General features: G+C 41.1%; 3 protein-coding genes across 3 annotated transcripts; 2 read left to right on the plus strand and 1 right to left on the minus strand.

The window, feature by feature from the left end:
* Positions 1-2,415: 2,415 nt before the first annotated feature.
* Positions 2,416-5,895, minus strand: tmem208 (transmembrane protein 208). The gene is made up of 6 exons (XM_079294181.1): positions 5,717-5,895; positions 4,717-4,812; positions 3,926-3,985; positions 3,690-3,826; positions 3,265-3,349; positions 2,416-3,142 (listed from the first exon to the last, which is right to left on the minus strand). Exons 1-6 carry the CDS (start codon positions 5,720-5,722, stop codon positions 3,005-3,007), a joined length of 522 nt encoding a protein of 173 aa, XP_079150307.1. The 5' UTR covers positions 5,723-5,895; the 3' UTR covers positions 2,416-3,004.
* Positions 5,896-6,923: 1,028 nt separating this feature from the next.
* slc39a1 (solute carrier family 39 member 1) lies at positions 6,924-12,006 on the plus strand. Its single transcript, XM_079281942.1, has 4 exons — positions 6,924-7,107; positions 8,053-8,183; positions 8,708-9,034; positions 10,357-12,006. The coding sequence occupies exons 1-4, from the start codon at positions 6,993-6,995 to the stop codon at positions 10,708-10,710; spliced, it is 927 nt and encodes a 308-aa protein (XP_079138068.1). The 5' UTR covers positions 6,924-6,992; the 3' UTR covers positions 10,711-12,006.
* A 4,050-nt stretch (positions 12,007-16,056) lies between these two features.
* Positions 16,057-18,759, plus strand: LOC306795856 (retinaldehyde-binding protein 1-like; the record flags this gene model as incomplete). The annotated part of the gene is made up of 6 exons (XM_079294530.1): positions 16,057-16,191; positions 16,291-16,495; positions 17,466-17,644; positions 17,728-17,886; positions 18,411-18,521; positions 18,613-18,759. The coding sequence occupies 6 exons, from the start codon at positions 16,057-16,059 to the stop codon at positions 18,757-18,759; spliced, it is 936 nt and encodes a 311-aa protein (XP_079150656.1).
* Between the last annotated feature and the right edge of the window lie 64 nt (positions 18,760-18,823).

Raw genomic sequence — 18,823 nt, forward strand, 5'->3', positions numbered from 1 at the left:
CATGTAATTGCTTGTGATTCTCTCTCTCTTCACTTCAAAGACAGGGAGCGCTGTAGTTCAAGGGTCAAAGGCTCGACCGTTGCCCAAATGCCCCCCAATTTCCTGTTTTGTCTGGCTCTAAAATCTAAAATGTGAGGGTCATGTTCTGCTGGAGCCAATGAGACAAAAGGCTCCACTTCAACTCTCTGTCTCAGGTTTAATGCTTTTTGTTAACTTAAGCATTTATTTTCTCTGGCTTGTATTATGGTTGTTTTTTTTCACACACAAAGCCTGGAAAATGGAATGCAGCTTCGACTCCCTCATTACATCTTGTCAGGATGAACCCTTTTTTTACTGCCGTGGTAAACAAGAACCTCTCTCTCCCACTCTTTTTCTTTTCTCTCCATCTTAAATCAGCAGCCAAGACAGGGACTCTCACATGCAGCAAGTTATTTTGGGAGCTACTTCTCTGTTTTGCGTTGCATCTCCAAGTAAGAGCAGAGACAATGCCGTGCTATTGAGAAAAAGGGAAACGAAGAAAGTTTGCGTTTGAAAAGGTTCAGAACAAACAACAATCAGCCACAAGGAACATTTTTGTTACATCTTTCTCGGGGGGGGGGGGGGGGGGAGTTTCTTTGTAGACGATTGGTTCAGATAAACATGTAAAATCTCAATTTCTGCACATCTTCCTACGTTAAAACAAACAGAAAAGACAAAGCACATATGTGAGTTTTGAGGGGGTGGGGTTACACTCAGAAGGGCCTCAGTGCTAAATTACACTGCAACATGGTCCCTCTCAAAGCCCACATCTGGGATTGGCCCTGACAACTGGATGCCGTGCTGCTCTAATTTTGGTTACTTTGTTTATAACCCTATAATAGAGACAGTATAGGACCACACGGCTGGAATGAAGGAGGGCAGGATGCTTGCAAGCTAAAAGCAGTCATTTTGAAAAAAGCGCTTGAAGACTTTAGGATGAGTATAGATTTAGGTGAAAAGAGCTGTTTGAATTCTTGTATGTAATAAATCGAGGCAAACTTTGTAAATGCCTTTCTGCTTTGTTTCCTTTTTAACAGGACTCACAGCATCACAGTGATTCCTCTTGAAACCTGAATGCAGGTTTTTGCTTGTTGAGCTGAGAAATCTGTAATTGTATTGGGAGCAGATCTGGGCTTTGCAAGCCCACTCACTATCTCTGGAGTCTGAGCATGAACATACTCACTAAATACACTTTGTCAACACTGAAAAGAAAAGAGTAAAGTCACTTAGCAGGCTTCATAATAAATAACATTTTTCCCCTGAGGACAAGGCTCAACTCACCGGATGGAAACAGAAAAACGGTTGGCTATTCTTCCGTATTTGGGGATTAAACTGTCATCTACGCACTGATTTGTCAGCTTTAATCTTAAATCTCAGATATGTGAGCATGCTTCAAGAGTTACTGGAAAAAAACACAGGTGGTGATGTCTGATTTGTTTCAGCCAGTAAATTGAATGTGATGTTCCACTTAATTTCATTATCTGAAATTATCTCAAACTGTATTTAAAATTCTAATTATTAATAACAACCTGCTTGCTGTCCTCTAACGCCTGACGCTGCCACGTCATTCTTTGGCTGCAGCGCTCCCGTCAATTAAATGTACATTCAAATATTGAGCAGGAAGTAAAAACTAATTATTTAAAAGGATTAAACTTGGTATTGTTTCGTGGACTCATAGCTCAAATCAAAAGCATGACAATAACGAGTATCCAGGTTGGGTTACATGACTATGTGGAATGGGAACATCCTTGCAAAACACACTGGAATATGTTCAGTTAAAACTATACTCGAGCTGAAACACTGACTTACTTAGTCAAGCAACAGAAATGTTTGAATTTGCTTATCTATCAAGCAAAGTAAATAGCATCATTTTGGATTTTGGACTGTTAGACTGAACAAGAAATCTGAAAAAATCGACTTGGTCTTTGGAAAATTGTGGTGAGCTTTTTGGTCACCATTTCGTGACATCTTAAATCAGCAGCCAAGACATGGACTCTCACATGCAGCAAGTTATTTTGGGAGATACTTGTTTTGTGTTGCATCTCCAAGTAAGAGCAGAGACAATGCCGTGCTATTGAGAAAAAGGGAAACGAAGAAAGTATGACAATGAGAACAAAAACTTTTTCCTTTTTCCAGCCACAAGGAACATTTTTGTGAAAGCTTTCACGGGGGGGGGGGGGGGTTTCTTTGTAGACGATTGGTTCAGATAAACATGTGAAATCTAAATTTCTACACATCTTCCTCCAGACAAAAAGATTCTCTTATGCTCGATTCATTTCATCAAGGTACAAAAAGCTAATTTTAGCCTCCTGGGGAAAATGTAAACGATCGCTCAGAACTTCAAGTCGTGACTGAACGTTAACAAAAATAAACTCTTGAAACACATGTGATGATCAACTCCACTGACTGGAGGGATTTATTTTATTGCAAAAAAAGTTATTTATTAAAACTTGAAGTCTATCCAGTTGATTCTTAGAAGACTGAGAAGCTCACAAACACAGTCAGCTCTGTGACGAAGGACCATCAATTCTTTTACATCAAAGGGATTTTTGGAAAAATAAAATTAAGAGAAAACAAAAGACATGCCATGACAACGCGTGCACTGACAGAATATCTTCAGCTGGTTTCTTGACTCGTTCTCGTCACTGTGTCATGTGGGAACGTTTGATGGAAATCTGCAGGGGGCAGTGTGGCGGGATTGTGCAAAAGCAAAAAAAAAAAAACCTCTTAAATCTCTGCATGAGGATGAATGAGATTTGGACCGTAACATTATCTAAATAGAGAACCCATCATTTAATAGCTTAGGGAGAAGATTGGATTACAGAAGAAAGCAGAAAAAACAAACAAACATGGAAAAGAAGATTCCACAGTATCAGATTGAGTTTAACTTAACAACAAAGTTTCTTCCTGAATAACTTATGAGTTCCTCGCTATCTGTATATTAGATTCTGTGTATAAAAATACTGCTCCGTCTGCCCCTGCAGCATCAGAATCTCTTCGTCTGTCTGCGCTCTTGTCTCCTCTGCTTCTTCTCATTCACTTCCTCTGGTGCCGACGGGCTGTCTGCCATAAACCAGGGGCCCAGGAAGGTCACCCACAGCAGGTGGAGGGCTCGGAACGGGGCCTGACACACACACACACACACACACACACAAGATCAAGTTATGAGACAAGAAGACAGCAGAAAATGAATCGGGCAGAAAATGAACAGCTATCTCACAGGAGTTATCAGGAACATCGTCTTACCAGCATCCAAAGATACCAGAAATACGAGGAGATTGTGCTGAGCACTTGGACTATGGCTGTGAGCAGGATGACGTCCTTCAGGTGCCTAAAACCAGAACACACACAATAGAATATCACTGAAAATTATGTTTCTGTGCACATAGAACAAATTTGCCCTCGTCAGCAAGGACTAACAAAGCATCTGACTGCTAACGTCCTCTTGGCTTTGTGCTTACGATCTGCCACCTGATTTCTATGTTAAGCTTCCTGTGCTCAATATGCTCCACCAATGAGAGGATTAGGACAAAACTGATCACAAAACACACCTGAATAGAAAACCATGTGCACGTCCAAGTTGTTTCACATAGCAACATTGTTTTCATGCCGACGTAGACTTCCTCTTCCCACTATACTTGAACCCTATTTGTATTTTGGGGACTACTTACTCTGCCATTCCCTGCTCCATGTTTAAGTCTATTCCTCCGTCCAGGAGACTTCCGTCCTCAGCAAACGCTGGCTTGGCCATGGCCGACATGGAGCGGTAGCTCCCGACATACACTGCTAGTGCGAACATAAACAGGAGCTGCAGGAGGGATGCGAGGCGTTAGAGCCGGAGAGGGAGGGCGTGTATCAGATGTGTGGTCTATTGAGATGATAAATGATATCGATTACATGCACTCACCCATGTCGAAAATGTGGACGAACTGTAGAAAACCAAAAGATTTACGGAAACATATATTGCCTGAGGAGAAACAGCAGAGTATTTATGGGTTTGGATGACATGGCAGTGTGATGGTAGTGGTGGGAATCAATTAGTCGTTTTTGATCTGCAACTTTTATGATAATCAATCATTTTAACGTCATTTTTTCTATTTCATAGACCAAAAAAATCAATCTAGTAATCACAAAAATTCATTGCAGATTAATCAATTATGAGAATAATCATTAGTTTCAGCCTTACAGTAGATTTTTCGATATGATTTCTATCAAAGTATACATTATTTTGATATCCTCAGTAATATTAGACCATTGCTAACTTTGCTGCAAACTAACGAGCAGGACTGCATCGTGGGAATTGTGGTACAAGTACCATCTTTTTTTAGGCATTTAATTCACTGTAGTAGCCAAAAACAGACAGCTTTACAATTCAATTTCAAAATATATTACTATATTAAAGTTGTATTCATCATTATTTCAATTAAAAATGACTGTTATCTGTATTGCCCACCCCTAATTCATAACTGATGTGACAGAAAATAATGTGAAACACATAAAACATACTGACGATCTGCAGCTTGCATGAGATTCAAGCAACTTGCAGAACGGAAGTGTGTTTAAAGTAACGAACAAGCTTTGATCCAGTGAGAAAGAATTAAAGGTAAAGGGGATACCACTCGGTCAAGGCCTGCAGCGTCCATCTCACTGACATTTCCTTTGACTGCAACGACACAAAAACACCGTCGAGGTTCTTACGTTAGCTCCGAGGATGACTCTGGTGTAGAACTTTTGAGTCGCCTCGTTCTCCTCGTAGATCTGCTTCTTCCCCTTGGTGCCAACTTTACCTTTGGGCTGTGGGGCAAAAACACAGAGAGCCGTTTCAGTGCAAAACAGCTTATGGGGCTTGGCTAAACTTCCTGCTCTCTGAAGGCAGTAAATATAAGTTGATAAAAAAAAAAAATCTGAAAAGCTAAAGATTTGTGAATGCTATGTGTTGTCACAGCTTTAGATTTATTAATATATGACCTACAGCTAATCACAAATAAAAACCTGAATAATAATAAATAGCATTGGTATCGAATTATTAGAACAGAGGTGAAAGCTTAAGTTTTAGATATCTTAGTTTTTTTTAAATGGGAAGTTCCACAAACTTGAAGTCAATTTTGTAGCTCTAGACACTTTTCTTGTGTATCATATATTTTTTTAATTAAATACGTATTTTTGAGTGATTCATTATTTCCCAAACATAACAAAATCATGTCAACAGAACTACTTTATTTACAACTTTTGCTGTAGATCTGTCAGTGCACATTTACTATGCTGCTTTTGAAAAACTTGTATATTAGTCAAATACAATGTTTAATTAAGATACTACAAAAACAAAACTGACGAGTAGTAGTAGTAATAGTACTACTAGTAGTAGTAGTACTAGTAATAGTAAACTAATGACCTGGAAGTGTTACCCATTTTGACACATCTTAACTGTGATTCAGCTCAGTAAAATATGGAGGTAATGGGGAGAAAAATGACATATATCAGATGTATTTTAAACATGTATTCGTTCCTACACACAGACACTATTGTTTTAGCTTCTTCTGCAGCTTGTGTTGGTCTCACTGTTCCCGAGTCACCTCGCACGGCAGCGTCATCTGTAGTAAACCGTTTTTAAGTAAACGCAGCAGTGAATCAGTCACTTGCTCCTGTCTCTCACTGTGTGTCTCTGTTGCAGCTTTGCATGCGTCTCCGTTTCTCTCACCGCCATTCGCTCTCTGACCCGCTGCTGTCGATCTCTTCCGCTGCGTCTTCTTTGACATCGACCTGTGACCCACCCACGCTTCTCTCCGTGATTGTATTGTTACTGCATCAAGGAAGAAACTCACAAGTCTCCCTGCGGTGAGCTTTCTTGTAACACATCAGCACTCGGGGCTTCTGATCGATGGGTGGGGGGGCGGGGGGGGAAACATATCCGGCGCATGAAAATGTCGTCATCGATTACGATCGCGCGTGTGTAAGCTTGTGTGTGGCTTGAAATGTAGTGAGAGGGCACCATCTGCTGGTCTAAAAATAATAAATAAATAGTCAAATGAATGACGTTACCCACGGAAAAAGACAATTAGAAGAAGATTGAAGGCTGTTGTCTTTCCTTAAATGATCTCATAACATGAATAACATGCAAGCTTGATGGGTTATTAAAATGCTATGTTATTAATAGATTACCAACATTTGTATTACTGTGTTATACAGTCCTCATGTTGTGTGAGCTGTACAGCTGTACAGCCACACACACTGGTATTATAAGTTGAGATCAACAATTGGCCTTTGATATTTTTATTGTAAGCATTTGGGAACCACTCAAAATGTAAACAACAAAGTGAGGAAAATGAAACCACCACAAACAAGAGTTACACCAAACATATTGTAAAAATGAATTAATACAACATCAAAGTTACTGGTTTTATAAAAGCATGGACAACAATTCTGTCTTGTGACCCCTTACTTCCTTATTTTATTTGAAAGCAGTGTCTTGTTAATCTTATAATGTACAATATGATCTCAATCAGAGAACATTTTACTGAAGTAACAAGGACATGTCAGTCACTTTTGACATTTCAAGTAGGCCCACGTGTTCATACTTGTGCACTTTTACTTATGTAAGAGTTTTACTTATAGGCCTAATAGTATTACATAGTTGAATTTAAGAACTTAATTTTAGTACTTTTTCTACCTCAGATTAGTATTAAAGGTCTGATAAAAACACAAAAGTTTTTAAAAAACGTGTTATTGTTGTTATAAGTATAAAATAAAGTATATTCACCTTGACGTTCCCTGTTCAGTTTTTCGCGATTACCTTTTTCACCCTTCTCGGCCACCGTAGACGAAACTGGCGAACCTCTTCCAAATCACAACAGAAGCTGCTGCAGCTCTCTGACTGAAGTCTTGTCAGGCTCCGGCTTCCCGCACAGCTCATGAAATGGGAGTGCAGTTAGGCAGCGAACATCACTCTTGAACTGACACACTTTTTATGCCACAAAATGGAATTCGTGCTGCAGGTGAAAGTAGGCGCTCTGATCGGTTTGTTGCTCTTAACTCTTCTTTTTGGATTTATCCCTGCTCGAGTCAAATGGTTCAGAGACACAAACGGGACAGGTCTGTATACTATTAGTGTTTACTAAGATAGCATTCTTCACTGTTAAAGTATTCATATTTTAAAGAAGTCGGGGCATTGAAGTCGTCTCCAATCTCAGTTAAATTTGATTGGCTTAGTTTTTGCTTTAGTACACCGATGCCGAAGTAAAAAGGAGAAGTCGCTCATTCATTTGCGGTTTTCATTTTTATTCGGTCTCACTGAATCACATGATTTAGTGTCGTAAAGTCGATGAACCGCCATTGATTCCATCAACCGTGACTCGGAAACCACTAACCCACTCATAACAGAACAGTGGTCACGTGTTTAATACCAGGGTAGATTTCAACCAGCCACCATATATTGGGATGAGCTCACACTGTTTACTAATTCCTCTACCATTACATTGTTATTTATGTGAACATGAATGTGTCAATTCACTACGACCATTAACAAACCCTCCTCTCCTGCCTGGAGTCACCTGACAATGATGTAATGTGTAATAACAGACTCAGCAGGGGTGTCCGGATGGTGAACTTTGGCTTTTTTCACTGGAACTTGGAAGTGAGAGTATCATTTCTCTCCTTTACATCCGCATGTGATTGCTGAGTCAACTAGACTTCTGTGCTTTCATGATCATCATGTGTCACATGATCTTCTAACAATTGTTCTAACTTTGGAAGGATGGCGGTGATTTGATCAATGTCTGAGGTGTACCATCAATCCCTCAGTTTATAGTGATAATTAGTTACATTTAACCTAGTTAGAAAATGTAACGTGCCTCATTCACTCACAGAGACGATCATGAATCACTGACAGATTTTCACAAGAGCAGAGTAACACATGACTGAGGCTAGAAAACAGGCTTTGTTTACTCTGCATTTAATTGCATTTTATGTGTAGTAATTGAACCATCGTGTGTAAGTTCATGTGGAAACATGAGAGATGTTTTGTCTTTGCATTTGCAGACACCCACCGCACAGTTCTGAGTCTGATCAGCTGCTTTGCCGGCGGGGTTTTCCTGGCAGCATGTCTTCTCGACATCATTCCAGATTATCTGTCAGACATAAATGCTGAGCTGGATGCTCGGTCGGTGGAGGTACGTCCAAGTATTGATTGATTTGGACAAACTAAAGGTGTGAATAAATCATCACATGTAATATTTATTTTATTGAAAATGTATCAGTCATGTAAATGTATGTCAGTGTTGTTTTGATGAATCTATTTCGTTCGTCTATACAATTTTAGAAAGCAGTAAAAATTCATAATAATAGAAAACAGAACTAAAGCAGCAAATCCTCACATTCGAGAAGCTGGGGAGAGCTAAGGCAATTTTATTTACTGTTTTTATTCTCTTAAAGAATAAATAATATCTCAGCTATATTTATTATTCGATCAAGTGAAAGAATGAAATAAACTTGTGTAAGAACATGTGTGTTCTTCGTGACTTAGACAGCTATTCCTGTTGTTTTCGACGTCGCACTTTTAGATATCCCATCCTGGGTGACTGCAGGTCTTTATAGACATACTGTACTATAATGTGTTTACAAGCAGTGCTTCCTTATTCGTGACTTTATAGAACGGAGACTGCAGCGCATTAATCTCTCTGTCGGTCTCAAACAGACCAGTTTCCCGCTTCCAGAGTTCATCATGGCGGCCGGCTTCTTCATGGTCCTCATACTGGAGAGGATTGTCCTGAACTGTCGGGAGATGCGAGTGGCTCAGGAGGAAAGGGCACCCCTCATACCGGACAACAGACACAGACACGGACATGGACACGGACACGGACACGGACATGGAACAAGCCCTGATCTGGAGGGCAGCGGCCACCACGTCCATGTTGACTTTCAGGCTCACTCCCCCTTCCGCTCCTTCATGCTCTTCCTCACCCTCTCGCTCCACTCGGTTTTTGAGGGTCTTGCCATCGGTCTGCAGAGCACGGACTCGAAGGTAAGAAGACAGAAACTCCTGATGTTCAATGGGTCCTGTGGAGTTTTCCTGTAAAAAAACATACATGTTTACATCCACTGTTGCTCACAATAATGCATTGTGTGTTTCGAGTGCATTTCCGTCTGCAAACATTTGTAAAAACCTTTTTGCGAGCTTGCAGTTTTCTTCTTCCCTACATTTGTGAATGCATTGCATCATATCTTGGTGTGTTACCACCACCCTTAGATCAATGGAATAATGTAAAGGAGACCCGCTCATAGAACAACAGCTCCATAACCCTTCAACAGGCCTTCAATCTGCTCAAAGTTCCAGAGAATATACAGCATTTGTCGTTTTCGGCACTTTCTTTTTACACTTTTAACCATTTTTTTTCAATTTAAAGTTATCTCTGTGGGTCTTCTGGCTCAATTACACGACATGCATTTTGTAAACGTTTGTCTAAGAAAAGTGCTGCACGAATAAAGTTGGAATCTTATTCACAACATTCCCATGTAACCAGAAGAAAGCAGGGTTTCAGTTCATAGCTTCAGGGCGCTTTGGCAGGAAAGGAGTCCGGCTGTCATGAGAGTCAGATCTGCACCTCGTGGTCACAAGACAACCTAAGCAGTCTGAGCAAACCATCAATGTGCCCTCAGGACTTTTCATCTCCATGAAGTTGTGTGTTTTCTTATGTTTCTTCACCATTCAGAAAAAAAAATGAACTTTTGGCAGTAAGTCACTGTATGAAAACGAGAGTCGGCTTATCGAGTCATTTGATCCGTGCAGTGGTTGTGTTTTTCAGCGTGCTACAGTTATGTAGAAGAGTCCTCGGGAGGTGGTTGGTGGACTCTTGCAGCCCTGTCAGATGAGGTTACAGGTGCAGAAGAGTTTGGTGTGAATTAAATAAACAATATCAGTCTGTTGAGTTCATGTTATTCTCCAAAACTGTCCAAAATTTGTCCAAACAGAACAATGTGCTGAACTGATTATACAAATGATTCAGTTGCCCCCTGGGAGTGGGCGATACGGAAAGATCCTCCATTGAAGTACATCTAAGAATATGTTACTTTATATTTTGATATCCTTATTTGTTGCTACACTCTACATGTTATTTAGGATGAAATGAGAAACAGCTAATGGATAAAATAATGATGATACAGCAAATGAAACACCAGAACATCTGTGCACTTCATTGATAAAGCTAATGTAAAAAAATCTAATCTTGCTATGAAGCACAGCTCCTCCTTTGAATTACATCAATGACCTTAAATTACAAGATGACATCAACTATTGTTTCTGTTTCAATGGAAGCTTTTTAAGGATTTGTTCTTTGTTTCCTCCAGGTATTGGAGATCTGCATCGCCATTCTTGTCCACAAAAGCATCATAGTGTTCAGCCTGTCGGTGAAGCTGGTCCAGAGCGCCGTCCGTCCGTTGTGGGTGGCTGCTTACATCGGAGTGTTCGCCATGATGTCGCCGATAGGCATCGCCGTCGGAATCAGCGTGATGGAGGCTCGGCTAGCGGCCGGGACGCTGATCCAGGCCGTGCTGGAGGGGCTCGCCGCGGGGACGTTTATTTACATCACCTTTCTGGAGATCCTCCCGCATGAGCTCAACTCCCCCGGGAAGCAGCTCCTCAAAGTGCTCTTCATCCTGCTGGGCTTCAGCATCATGGCAGCGCTGACGTTTTTGGGCTGAGACGGAGACCAGCCGTCGGGACTTAACCCGGACGCTCTGTGGCAACTCCTGCAGCTCACACAAACTTTACTTTTGTACTGAAAGACAAACTTTCTTCATTCCAAAATAACTCTAAAAGAGCTTTTAATGTCCAAGGGAGCATGACAACAGATGTTGTATTACTTTTAGTATAGTTTTTAAAAATTCATAAAGGAGGAGTCGGGACAGTGTATATCATTTATTTTCAAGAGGTGCTTATGTAAAGAGGAACCACTTCCTGCAATGATAAGTTTGTTGAAAAGCTGAGAGAAGCACAGAGGAAAGAAGTATTTCATAGAGTCCCCTCATGTATCACTTGCCTTGTTTTGAGACATGCTTTGGACAAACTAAAAAAGAGCCTATAACCTTTGACACTATTGAGGAATCTACTGTGAACAAAGGTTCATGTTGTACGTATAATGAATTCAATCGGGTCAGAAAATCAGTCCCACCCAATCTTTAATGTTTACATTTTACTTGAAACTAATTCCAACTGGAAGCATCGTCTTTCCATAAAGCACTGTTGGTGCCTTTTGTTGAAGTGATTCATATGGTACGGTCTTTACAGCTGGTTTGTAACTTCATGGTGTTCCCTCTGGCCAAAGTGTATTTGGTAAACCATGGTATTTGAGTGCACTGCTTTAAGATGTAGTTTCTAAAGTAGAAGAAGTTGCTCATACTTCTCGAATATCAACATGTAATATATTTGTCCAGTAAACTAGTGTATTGTAAACTGACTTCCTGATGCCTTGAGAGGTTTTATACCCCAAAAACAGAGAAGAGATGCAATGATGAAGAAAATATGTGGGATTTATTTTTATACTGTTTGCAATTCCCCTACTACTTGTATTTGTGTCTAGGAATCAAACCAAGCAGGACACCACAGTACTTCACATTGGGTACTTTAATTCAGCCTGCTGACACTCAAAGTCTACGAGTATATGAAGTCCATGTATGTAATTATGAACAGTCTGTGTTTAGTCACAAGACCCATCACAGTCATGTGATGGTCAGATGCTAGAACAAATAGGAGGAAGCTGTGGGTTGGTTGTTACAAAAACCTACACAGCAAAAATACCACACATCACATCAGTGTGCTTATTGCCAGAATACCAACTGGTGCATAATGTGCAAAAAGAATCATTTGTTTGTCATCAAACATCAACGGTCAAGTCGACCTACATGTATTGTTTTGTGCCTTATGATTGTTCATCTCATGAGAGAAACAACTTTGTTGTCTGTTATGTAAACTTGATCAGAGTAAAGATGAAGGAGGAATTGTCTGCCTGTTTATTTTCTGTGTGCGAAAGTTGCTGATAATTAATGTGGACATTCTTTTCAAACATCTTCAATTTACTCAAATCACTCTTTCAGGGATAACATTTACACATTTTAAGTATGTTAAACAAATATTTATTGTATCGTAATAAATGATGTATATTGATAGGTTCCTAAATGATATGAGGTAATACAATTTGAACATATCGATATTTTGATACATTTTATGTTAATGATGTCCCAAAATATCACAGTTAACTGCACTAAAGTGTAGTCAAGTAGCGGTTATATGATAGATTAAGTGTAATGTTATGTTCGAAAGATGAACACTTCATATCAACGAATCATGAATGGAAATGTACACGAGTGTTGTCATGGGCATTATGTGTTAGTGCCAGTGAGCCTATTGTTAGGACAGTGCACCATTTAAAACCAGACTGAACATATTTCAGTTTCTCTTCCTCTAGTCAAAAGGAAGCTTGAATTAAATTACAGCATGAGCTACTGCAGAATGTTTCTGACTTGTGGAGGTTTTGATTCCATGTGGGTCAAGGTTGCAGCAGATTACTGGAGCCAAAAGGGGGAAGTGTTGAGCTTCTCATTCATCATTTTCCTTGTGTCCTAGTCCCTCCCACCAGGGAAGCGTGAAGAGACGCGAGGGGTGCATCCCAAGTCTCTTAATTGCATCCCCGTTTCCCTCACTTGGGTCCTTTCCTTGCGTCTTAGTCCCTCCCACCAGGGATGCATGGAGGAAACCATGCGAGGAGAGAGGAACGAGGAAACATGTTTTAAGAGACATGAGACGTCCTTTCCTCAGTTGCGTCACGTGAAGCGACGTCTGTTTCTGATGACGGAGGATCAGCTGATCACAGCTGGATCAGCAGTCGGCTTTAACAGCTGGAGAGACTTTTGAGAAGTTTGTGTCAGGATCTGTATACCTTTAGAAAATTGTGACTGTGGCGTCATTAATAAATAACCCAGAATATGTTTATTGTTTCTCTTATTCAATGATACAACTCATCAAACACTCAGGAATGATGTAAAACGTGTTTAGTCTCTCCAGCTCTCTCTGACTTTAATTGTATTCATGATAAAAGTTATTGAGGCGAATATCAGATGATGAAAAGACAAATCTTTCGAATAAATGAAGAAAGTTGTTTGTGGTCCTTTTGTTGTTCAGACTACAATGCACATCTATTTAAACCAGATGGTGAATCAGAAAACGAATCAAACATAAAACGTGAGTTTAATCTCTGATCTGTCTTCACTCTGGTATGAAATAACTGTCAGGAATTCCTTCACATCAAAAACCTTAACTGTACACACCAGAGACTTGAAACAGCCACATGGAGGCATTGTTAACCCCTGTATGTGTTTGTGAGGATATAGGAGGTTATTCATGAGCATCCACTAATGAGAGGTGCTGATAGAGGACCAACAGCGCAGTACAGTAAGTCTGCCAGTTTTGGATGACAGAGGCCTCAGTGTGTGGAGGAGGGAGGGAGGCCGTTGTCGGTGGACGTTTCCTCTGTTCACCCACAGCTCATGAACCTCTTCTATCAGCTCAGCGATGGCCCTTATGTTCTTTTAAGCACTAAACACAAAGCACATGAGGCTGATGGTCATTGATTTTGCAAGTATTTGGTCATAAACAAAGTATTGGACATATTTAAAGGTGCATATTAAGAGATTGGAAGCATTTCGATTGCCTCTCAACGGCTCTCAACATGGCGATGCCTGAGCCGTTTGGTCGTAGCTAACGGTGCTAACAGCGCTCACGGAATGACGCTGGACCGACCAACCTTCCAAAAATAAAAAATAAATGACATCAGAATTATTAATAGCTGTAGGTAACAAAGATGGAGACAATGCAGATGGAAATATGACAAACTATCAGTCTCAAAAAAGCAAACATAAGTTGATTCTCAGTTACTGTAATTATTGACTGGCACTGGGAGAGAGTCAAGTTATCTGATGTTGTGCAATCATGGATAAGGAATCCATAATGTGGGTCCCAAAACAAGTGGCTCCCTCTGATGAGGATTACAAAGAATGTGCGGAGAGGAATGTGTAATGTGAAGTTGGTGGGTGCTTCACAGGTGGTCGTGTCTCTCATGACATTCCCACAGGCACAAGACTATGGAGTTTAAATTCCACCTTTCATGTCACATGTTTTGGGTCAAATGTCCCGTCAGTATGAAGTGATGTTTAAGAGGTAAACAGCTGGAGCTGGAATCTGCACACGAATGAAATACATAAAAATAGTCTAAATGATGTATCTTCTCATTCTTTAGATTCCCCTCGAGTTTGTATTTGCTTATGTTTCAAGGTAAAATTAAGTGTGTTGAAAATGACCAGTCCAGAGTGGTTCAGAGGTGCAAAAACACACAACAATGGAGAAAACACATGAACAAAATAGTTTTTTCTATGTCGTCCATTAGTTTTCTCTAACTTTGTTGTTTCCAGAAATGTCATTTTTGCTGTTGCTTTATGTTGTGATCATTTGTTAAGGATTTTTTTGATATATGTTTTATAAATGTTTAAGTTTAAGTTTTCTGTAATGTCGATATGATTCCTAAAAAGTTTTCTTTTCTTTTGATGTGTTCCGTCCAACGTTTTGCTCCTCAGGACCCCCGTAACAGAGTGATGGTCCAGACCGGCACACCTCTCCTCCCCCATCCCATCGCATCATGTAGATTAGCACTCATTGTAATCCACTGTGCCATTTTAATCCTACTTTGAGTGACGTTTTTAATAACTCCTCCCCTCTTGATCCCCTCTCCTCTTGTTGTCTCCTCTGCCACTCTGTCTGCTCCTCTCATCCCGTCTGCTTGAAGGTAAGGCTGCTCTGCTCTTCAGTTAAGATAACCCCGACATCGGTAAGAAAATAAAGATAAATCATGAGCATTGTAAGGATGTTGGTGTTGTATCGTGTGATGATAAGAAGTAATCAATAAAACAATACTTGATTTCATTGGATGTGAAAAGACAGATCACCACTGTGGTGTTTAATCTACACCCACCAAGATTTCATATGTAATCTTACACTTTAACACAAATCTCACTGGTCCAGTGTTGTTAAACTATCTTCTGTTTTTCAAATATCACCAGGCATTGATATTGTGCTTAGCTCTGTGATTCAGATGTAATGGTCATGAACGAGGAACAAACCCGGGTTAGGTAACTCAGTTCTATGGGAGAGTAGTGAGTAGACATCTGTTGTTTTGTTACTGTATTGGGTCAGGCTCTTATGTAAGAGGATGTCTGCTCCACTGATGAGTACAAAAAATTCACTTTTCCACTTCAATATTCACTGATCCAAAATATTGTTTTTGCTACCATATAACACCACCTGTTTCATTCATGCTCATCATTTATGTTGATTTTGTAATTTACCAAAAACTGGACCAATGCATCTCTGGTCTCTCCTTAACAAACTCCGACACAAACAAACTAAGTGTCTGAAAGGCTTGATGTGCTCATGTTCTCTTTGTGCCCATTCTTCTTTCTTCTCAGTGTCAGAGAAGCTGCCGTGAGACGCTGCAACCATGGCTGCTGTAAGTTTACCTGCTGCGCAACAAATCAAGAGAGAGCACTCGAGTGTCACTTTGTGTCTGTTTAAGTCGTTCTTGTCAGTGTCTGGCCTCGCTTCACTGGTTTGTGTTCTGGGAGATTTCACTGTCAGCTCATAATGCTGGTATTTTGCCAGTAGATGCTGGCTCTTGGATGGACCCGTAAGCCGTTTTTAAGTCTTTTCTGTAATCATGTGAAGCAGATTAACCAGCCGTTCACTGGTGTGCATCGTTTGGAGTCTGATTGGGTTGTGGGTTCACAACTTAAAAGTCATTGTCATCAGTTTCTATTGAAGTATTCAGGCAGTAAAGCATTTGGAGTTGTTTCACAAACTGCAGCCACGAAGGCATAAAATATTGATGTAAAAGACAAACATAAAGGAGGATTTCAAGCAAATTGAATTGTCACTGTATGGCGATATAACCAAGAAACTTAGAGGCAAATGTGAAGATGGATAGATGATCTTGTCTCTTCCTTATGCAGACTGGATCTTTCCGTATGGTGTCAGAGGAGGAGCAGGCCATGAGGTCTAAGCTGGAGCATTTGACAGTGAAGGATCATGGGCCGGTGTTTGGTCCGTGCCACAAACTGCCTGTACACACTGTGCAAAAGGTGAAACAATAATAACTGGAGGGCAGCATTGACAGAGGAGTTCAAATCAAAAAAAAAACCAACTTTTGTTCAATGCGTTTGTCTTTTCTTCCCCCCCAGGCGAAGGATGAGCTGACTGAGACGGATGAGAGGCGAGCGTCGTCCCTGAAGGACCTGCGGACCATGATGAAGGAGAGAGCAGCGGAGGGAGACGACCTGGCCAAACTGGTGCTGGAGCACTTCGGAGACAAACCAGACTCTCTGATGCTGCGCTTCCTCAGAGCTCGCAAGTTTGAAGTCGTCAGAGCCCACGAGCTCATGAAGGGTCAGTAGTTCTAGTTCTATTGTAGCGAGACAAACCGAGAAAATTCTGTTTCTGCAGACATTTTCCAGTAGCTCCATTAATTGAGGGTGAGACCTCTTTTGTGCCCCTGGTTTGCATGAATCCTGCCCATCAGACAGGGCGGCATGTGTTCATTAATTGGGGGCTTTGAGATGCTTCTAAGTTTCCCCTGACAAAGCCCTCCTTTGTGTCCAAATGGGACAGCAAGTTTACTTTACTCATGAACTCACAGTGTTCTCCTGGGAACTCCACAGCGCATGTGCTGATTGTGTCGATCTGGGAGAGGAGGTGACATTCAAATCAGAGTGGTTTGACACTTCCTACCAAGCTTATGACTTGCTTATTGTTTGTGTGTGTGTGCTTAGGACTCATTGCTAAATTGTATTTGTAATTGTTCAACCAAAACTATTGAGCAATCATCACAACCGTAGCCTTCAATCAGGCAAATTGAAGCCAAATAACGTGCATTTAAAGCTCCCCTTTCCCCTAGATCTAAACTTTAGTATAATACTCTAAACCTTAACAATACTGTAGATGTCAACTGTAACCACAGCCTCTAACTTCTCAAGGCCAAATAGAACAATAAGTTTTAGTTTGGATTGTTTTTTTTCTTGCTATGGCTGAAAAACACCCCCACACACACACACATGTATGAATGTAGAGAAGCAGAACTTGTTAGTGTGAGAAGGGAATGTGATGTGAACTTGTTTTCTGGGGTTAATTGCTGCTTGCGGGTAAAAACACGCACGCACCCACACACACACACACACACCCTCACTCTGGGTTAATTGGTGCCTCGGTATGAAGAGGCTCAGAGCAGCACTGGCGATGCATAGTGGTGTCATTGTGTTTGGCACATCAACCTGCACTGAACACTCATACTGAACACAAAGGGTTTGGGAACTCGTGCTCGATAGTCGAGTAAACTGTGGGTGTGTTGTGTGTCCTCCAGGTTATGTGCGCTTCAGGAAGGAGTATCCCGAGCTGTTTGAGAACATGACCCCGGAGGCCGTCCGCAGCACCATCGAGGCGGGTTACCCCGTGGTTCTGCCCAGCAGGGACAAGTACGGCCGCGTTGTGCTGCTTTTCAACATCGAGAACTGGGACCTGGAGGAGATCACATTCGATGAGGTAGCTCCATTGAGCAACTTCGAAGAGGCTGCAAATTATTCTGAAGTATTTGTTTAAAAAGAATAAGTCTTTGTGTGTCGCAGGTCTTAAGAGCGTACTGTGTGATCCTGGAGAAGTTGCTGGAGAATGAAGAAACCCAGATCAATGGCTTTGTCCTGATCGAGAATTTCAAGGGCTTCACCATGCAGCACGCCTCGGGAATAAAGCCGGCTGAGCTCAAGAAGATGGTGGACATGTTGCAGGTCTGAACAGGCTCTCAAAGAAAAAGATGAGAATTTCTTGATGTGCTACCTCATAACCCTTTCTCCTAAAGAAATACCACACAACAAAACTGCATTGTTAATTACGTTTCGAAGTAAGCGTATTGTGTCATGGATTACTTTCGCTTTTAACGTATCACCAATAAGTCCACGGAAGTCTATAGAGGAGAAGGCCGGGGTGGTGGATGGGTAAAAACAAACGGGGCATTTACCCAGAAGACTTTGGAGTCCCATCAAACCGAACACTTTTGATGCCTAAACGCGACCAAGTTCTTTTGTTGCACATTGTTTCAATTTAGTAGTAATTTTAAGCCAAACCACGATGTTTTGTTGCCTAAAATAGTAGTTTTGTAACATTTGTTATTCAGTTTTGCAACGTAAAATTGTTTCCGGGAGGAAAAACGTTTCCCTCAAAACGTATTGAGAGTGCACTTTAGCTGTAGGGTAACATAGTTTTGCAAGACCTCAGAACATCTTCTTCAAATCCCTTGTGTGTTTTTGTGCAGGACTCTTTCCCTGCCCGTTTCAAGGCAGTCCACGTTACCCACCAGCCCTGGTATTTCACCACCACATACAACGTGGTCAAGCCCTTCATGAAGAGCAAGCTGCTGGAGAGGGTACGAATCGAGGACGATCAACCCTTTAATCTAAATACAACACAAATTTTTCTCCAATATTCATCTGAATACTCTTCATAACTCCCCTCAGGTCTTTGTCCACGGCGACGAGCTGAGCAACTACTTCAAAGAATTCGACGCAGACATCCTGCTGGCAGATTTTGATGGGAAAGCCTCTGTTGCAGACTGCCAGGCCATCGCCAACAGGCTTTTTGGCTCTGAAGACACTGCGCTCTGACAGTACATCCATTTCAAACCCAAGAGTTATAGTGTCCTTCGCCCTAGATGCTTCAGACCCGGTC

The sequence above is a fragment of the Melanostigma gelatinosum genome (genome assembly GCF_949748355.1).
Source record: "Melanostigma gelatinosum genome assembly, chromosome: 2".
Classification (NCBI taxonomy): Eukaryota; Metazoa; Chordata; class Actinopteri; order Perciformes; family Zoarcidae; genus Melanostigma; species Melanostigma gelatinosum.

Bases quoted from the DNA above. Each gene is read 5' to 3' on its own strand.
- tmem208 (XM_079294181.1), bottom strand. The intron at 3,986-4,716 runs GTAAGAACCTCG...GTTTCTCCTCAG, and splicing joins GAGTCATCCTCGGAGCTAAC to GCAATATATGTTTCCGTAAA. The intron at 3,827-3,925 runs GTGAGTGCATGT...TCCCTCCTGCAG, and splicing joins CGTCCACATTTTCGACATGG to CTCCTGTTTATGTTCGCACT.
- slc39a1 (XM_079281942.1), top strand. From the start codon at position 6,993: ATGGAATTCGTGCTGCAGGTGAAAGTAGGCGCTCTGATCGGTTTGTTG. The intron at 8,184-8,707 runs GTACGTCCAAGT...GGTCTCAAACAG, and splicing joins TGGATGCTCGGTCGGTGGAG to ACCAGTTTCCCGCTTCCAGA. The intron at 9,035-10,356 runs GTAAGAAGACAG...TGTTTCCTCCAG, and splicing joins TGCAGAGCACGGACTCGAAG to GTATTGGAGATCTGCATCGC.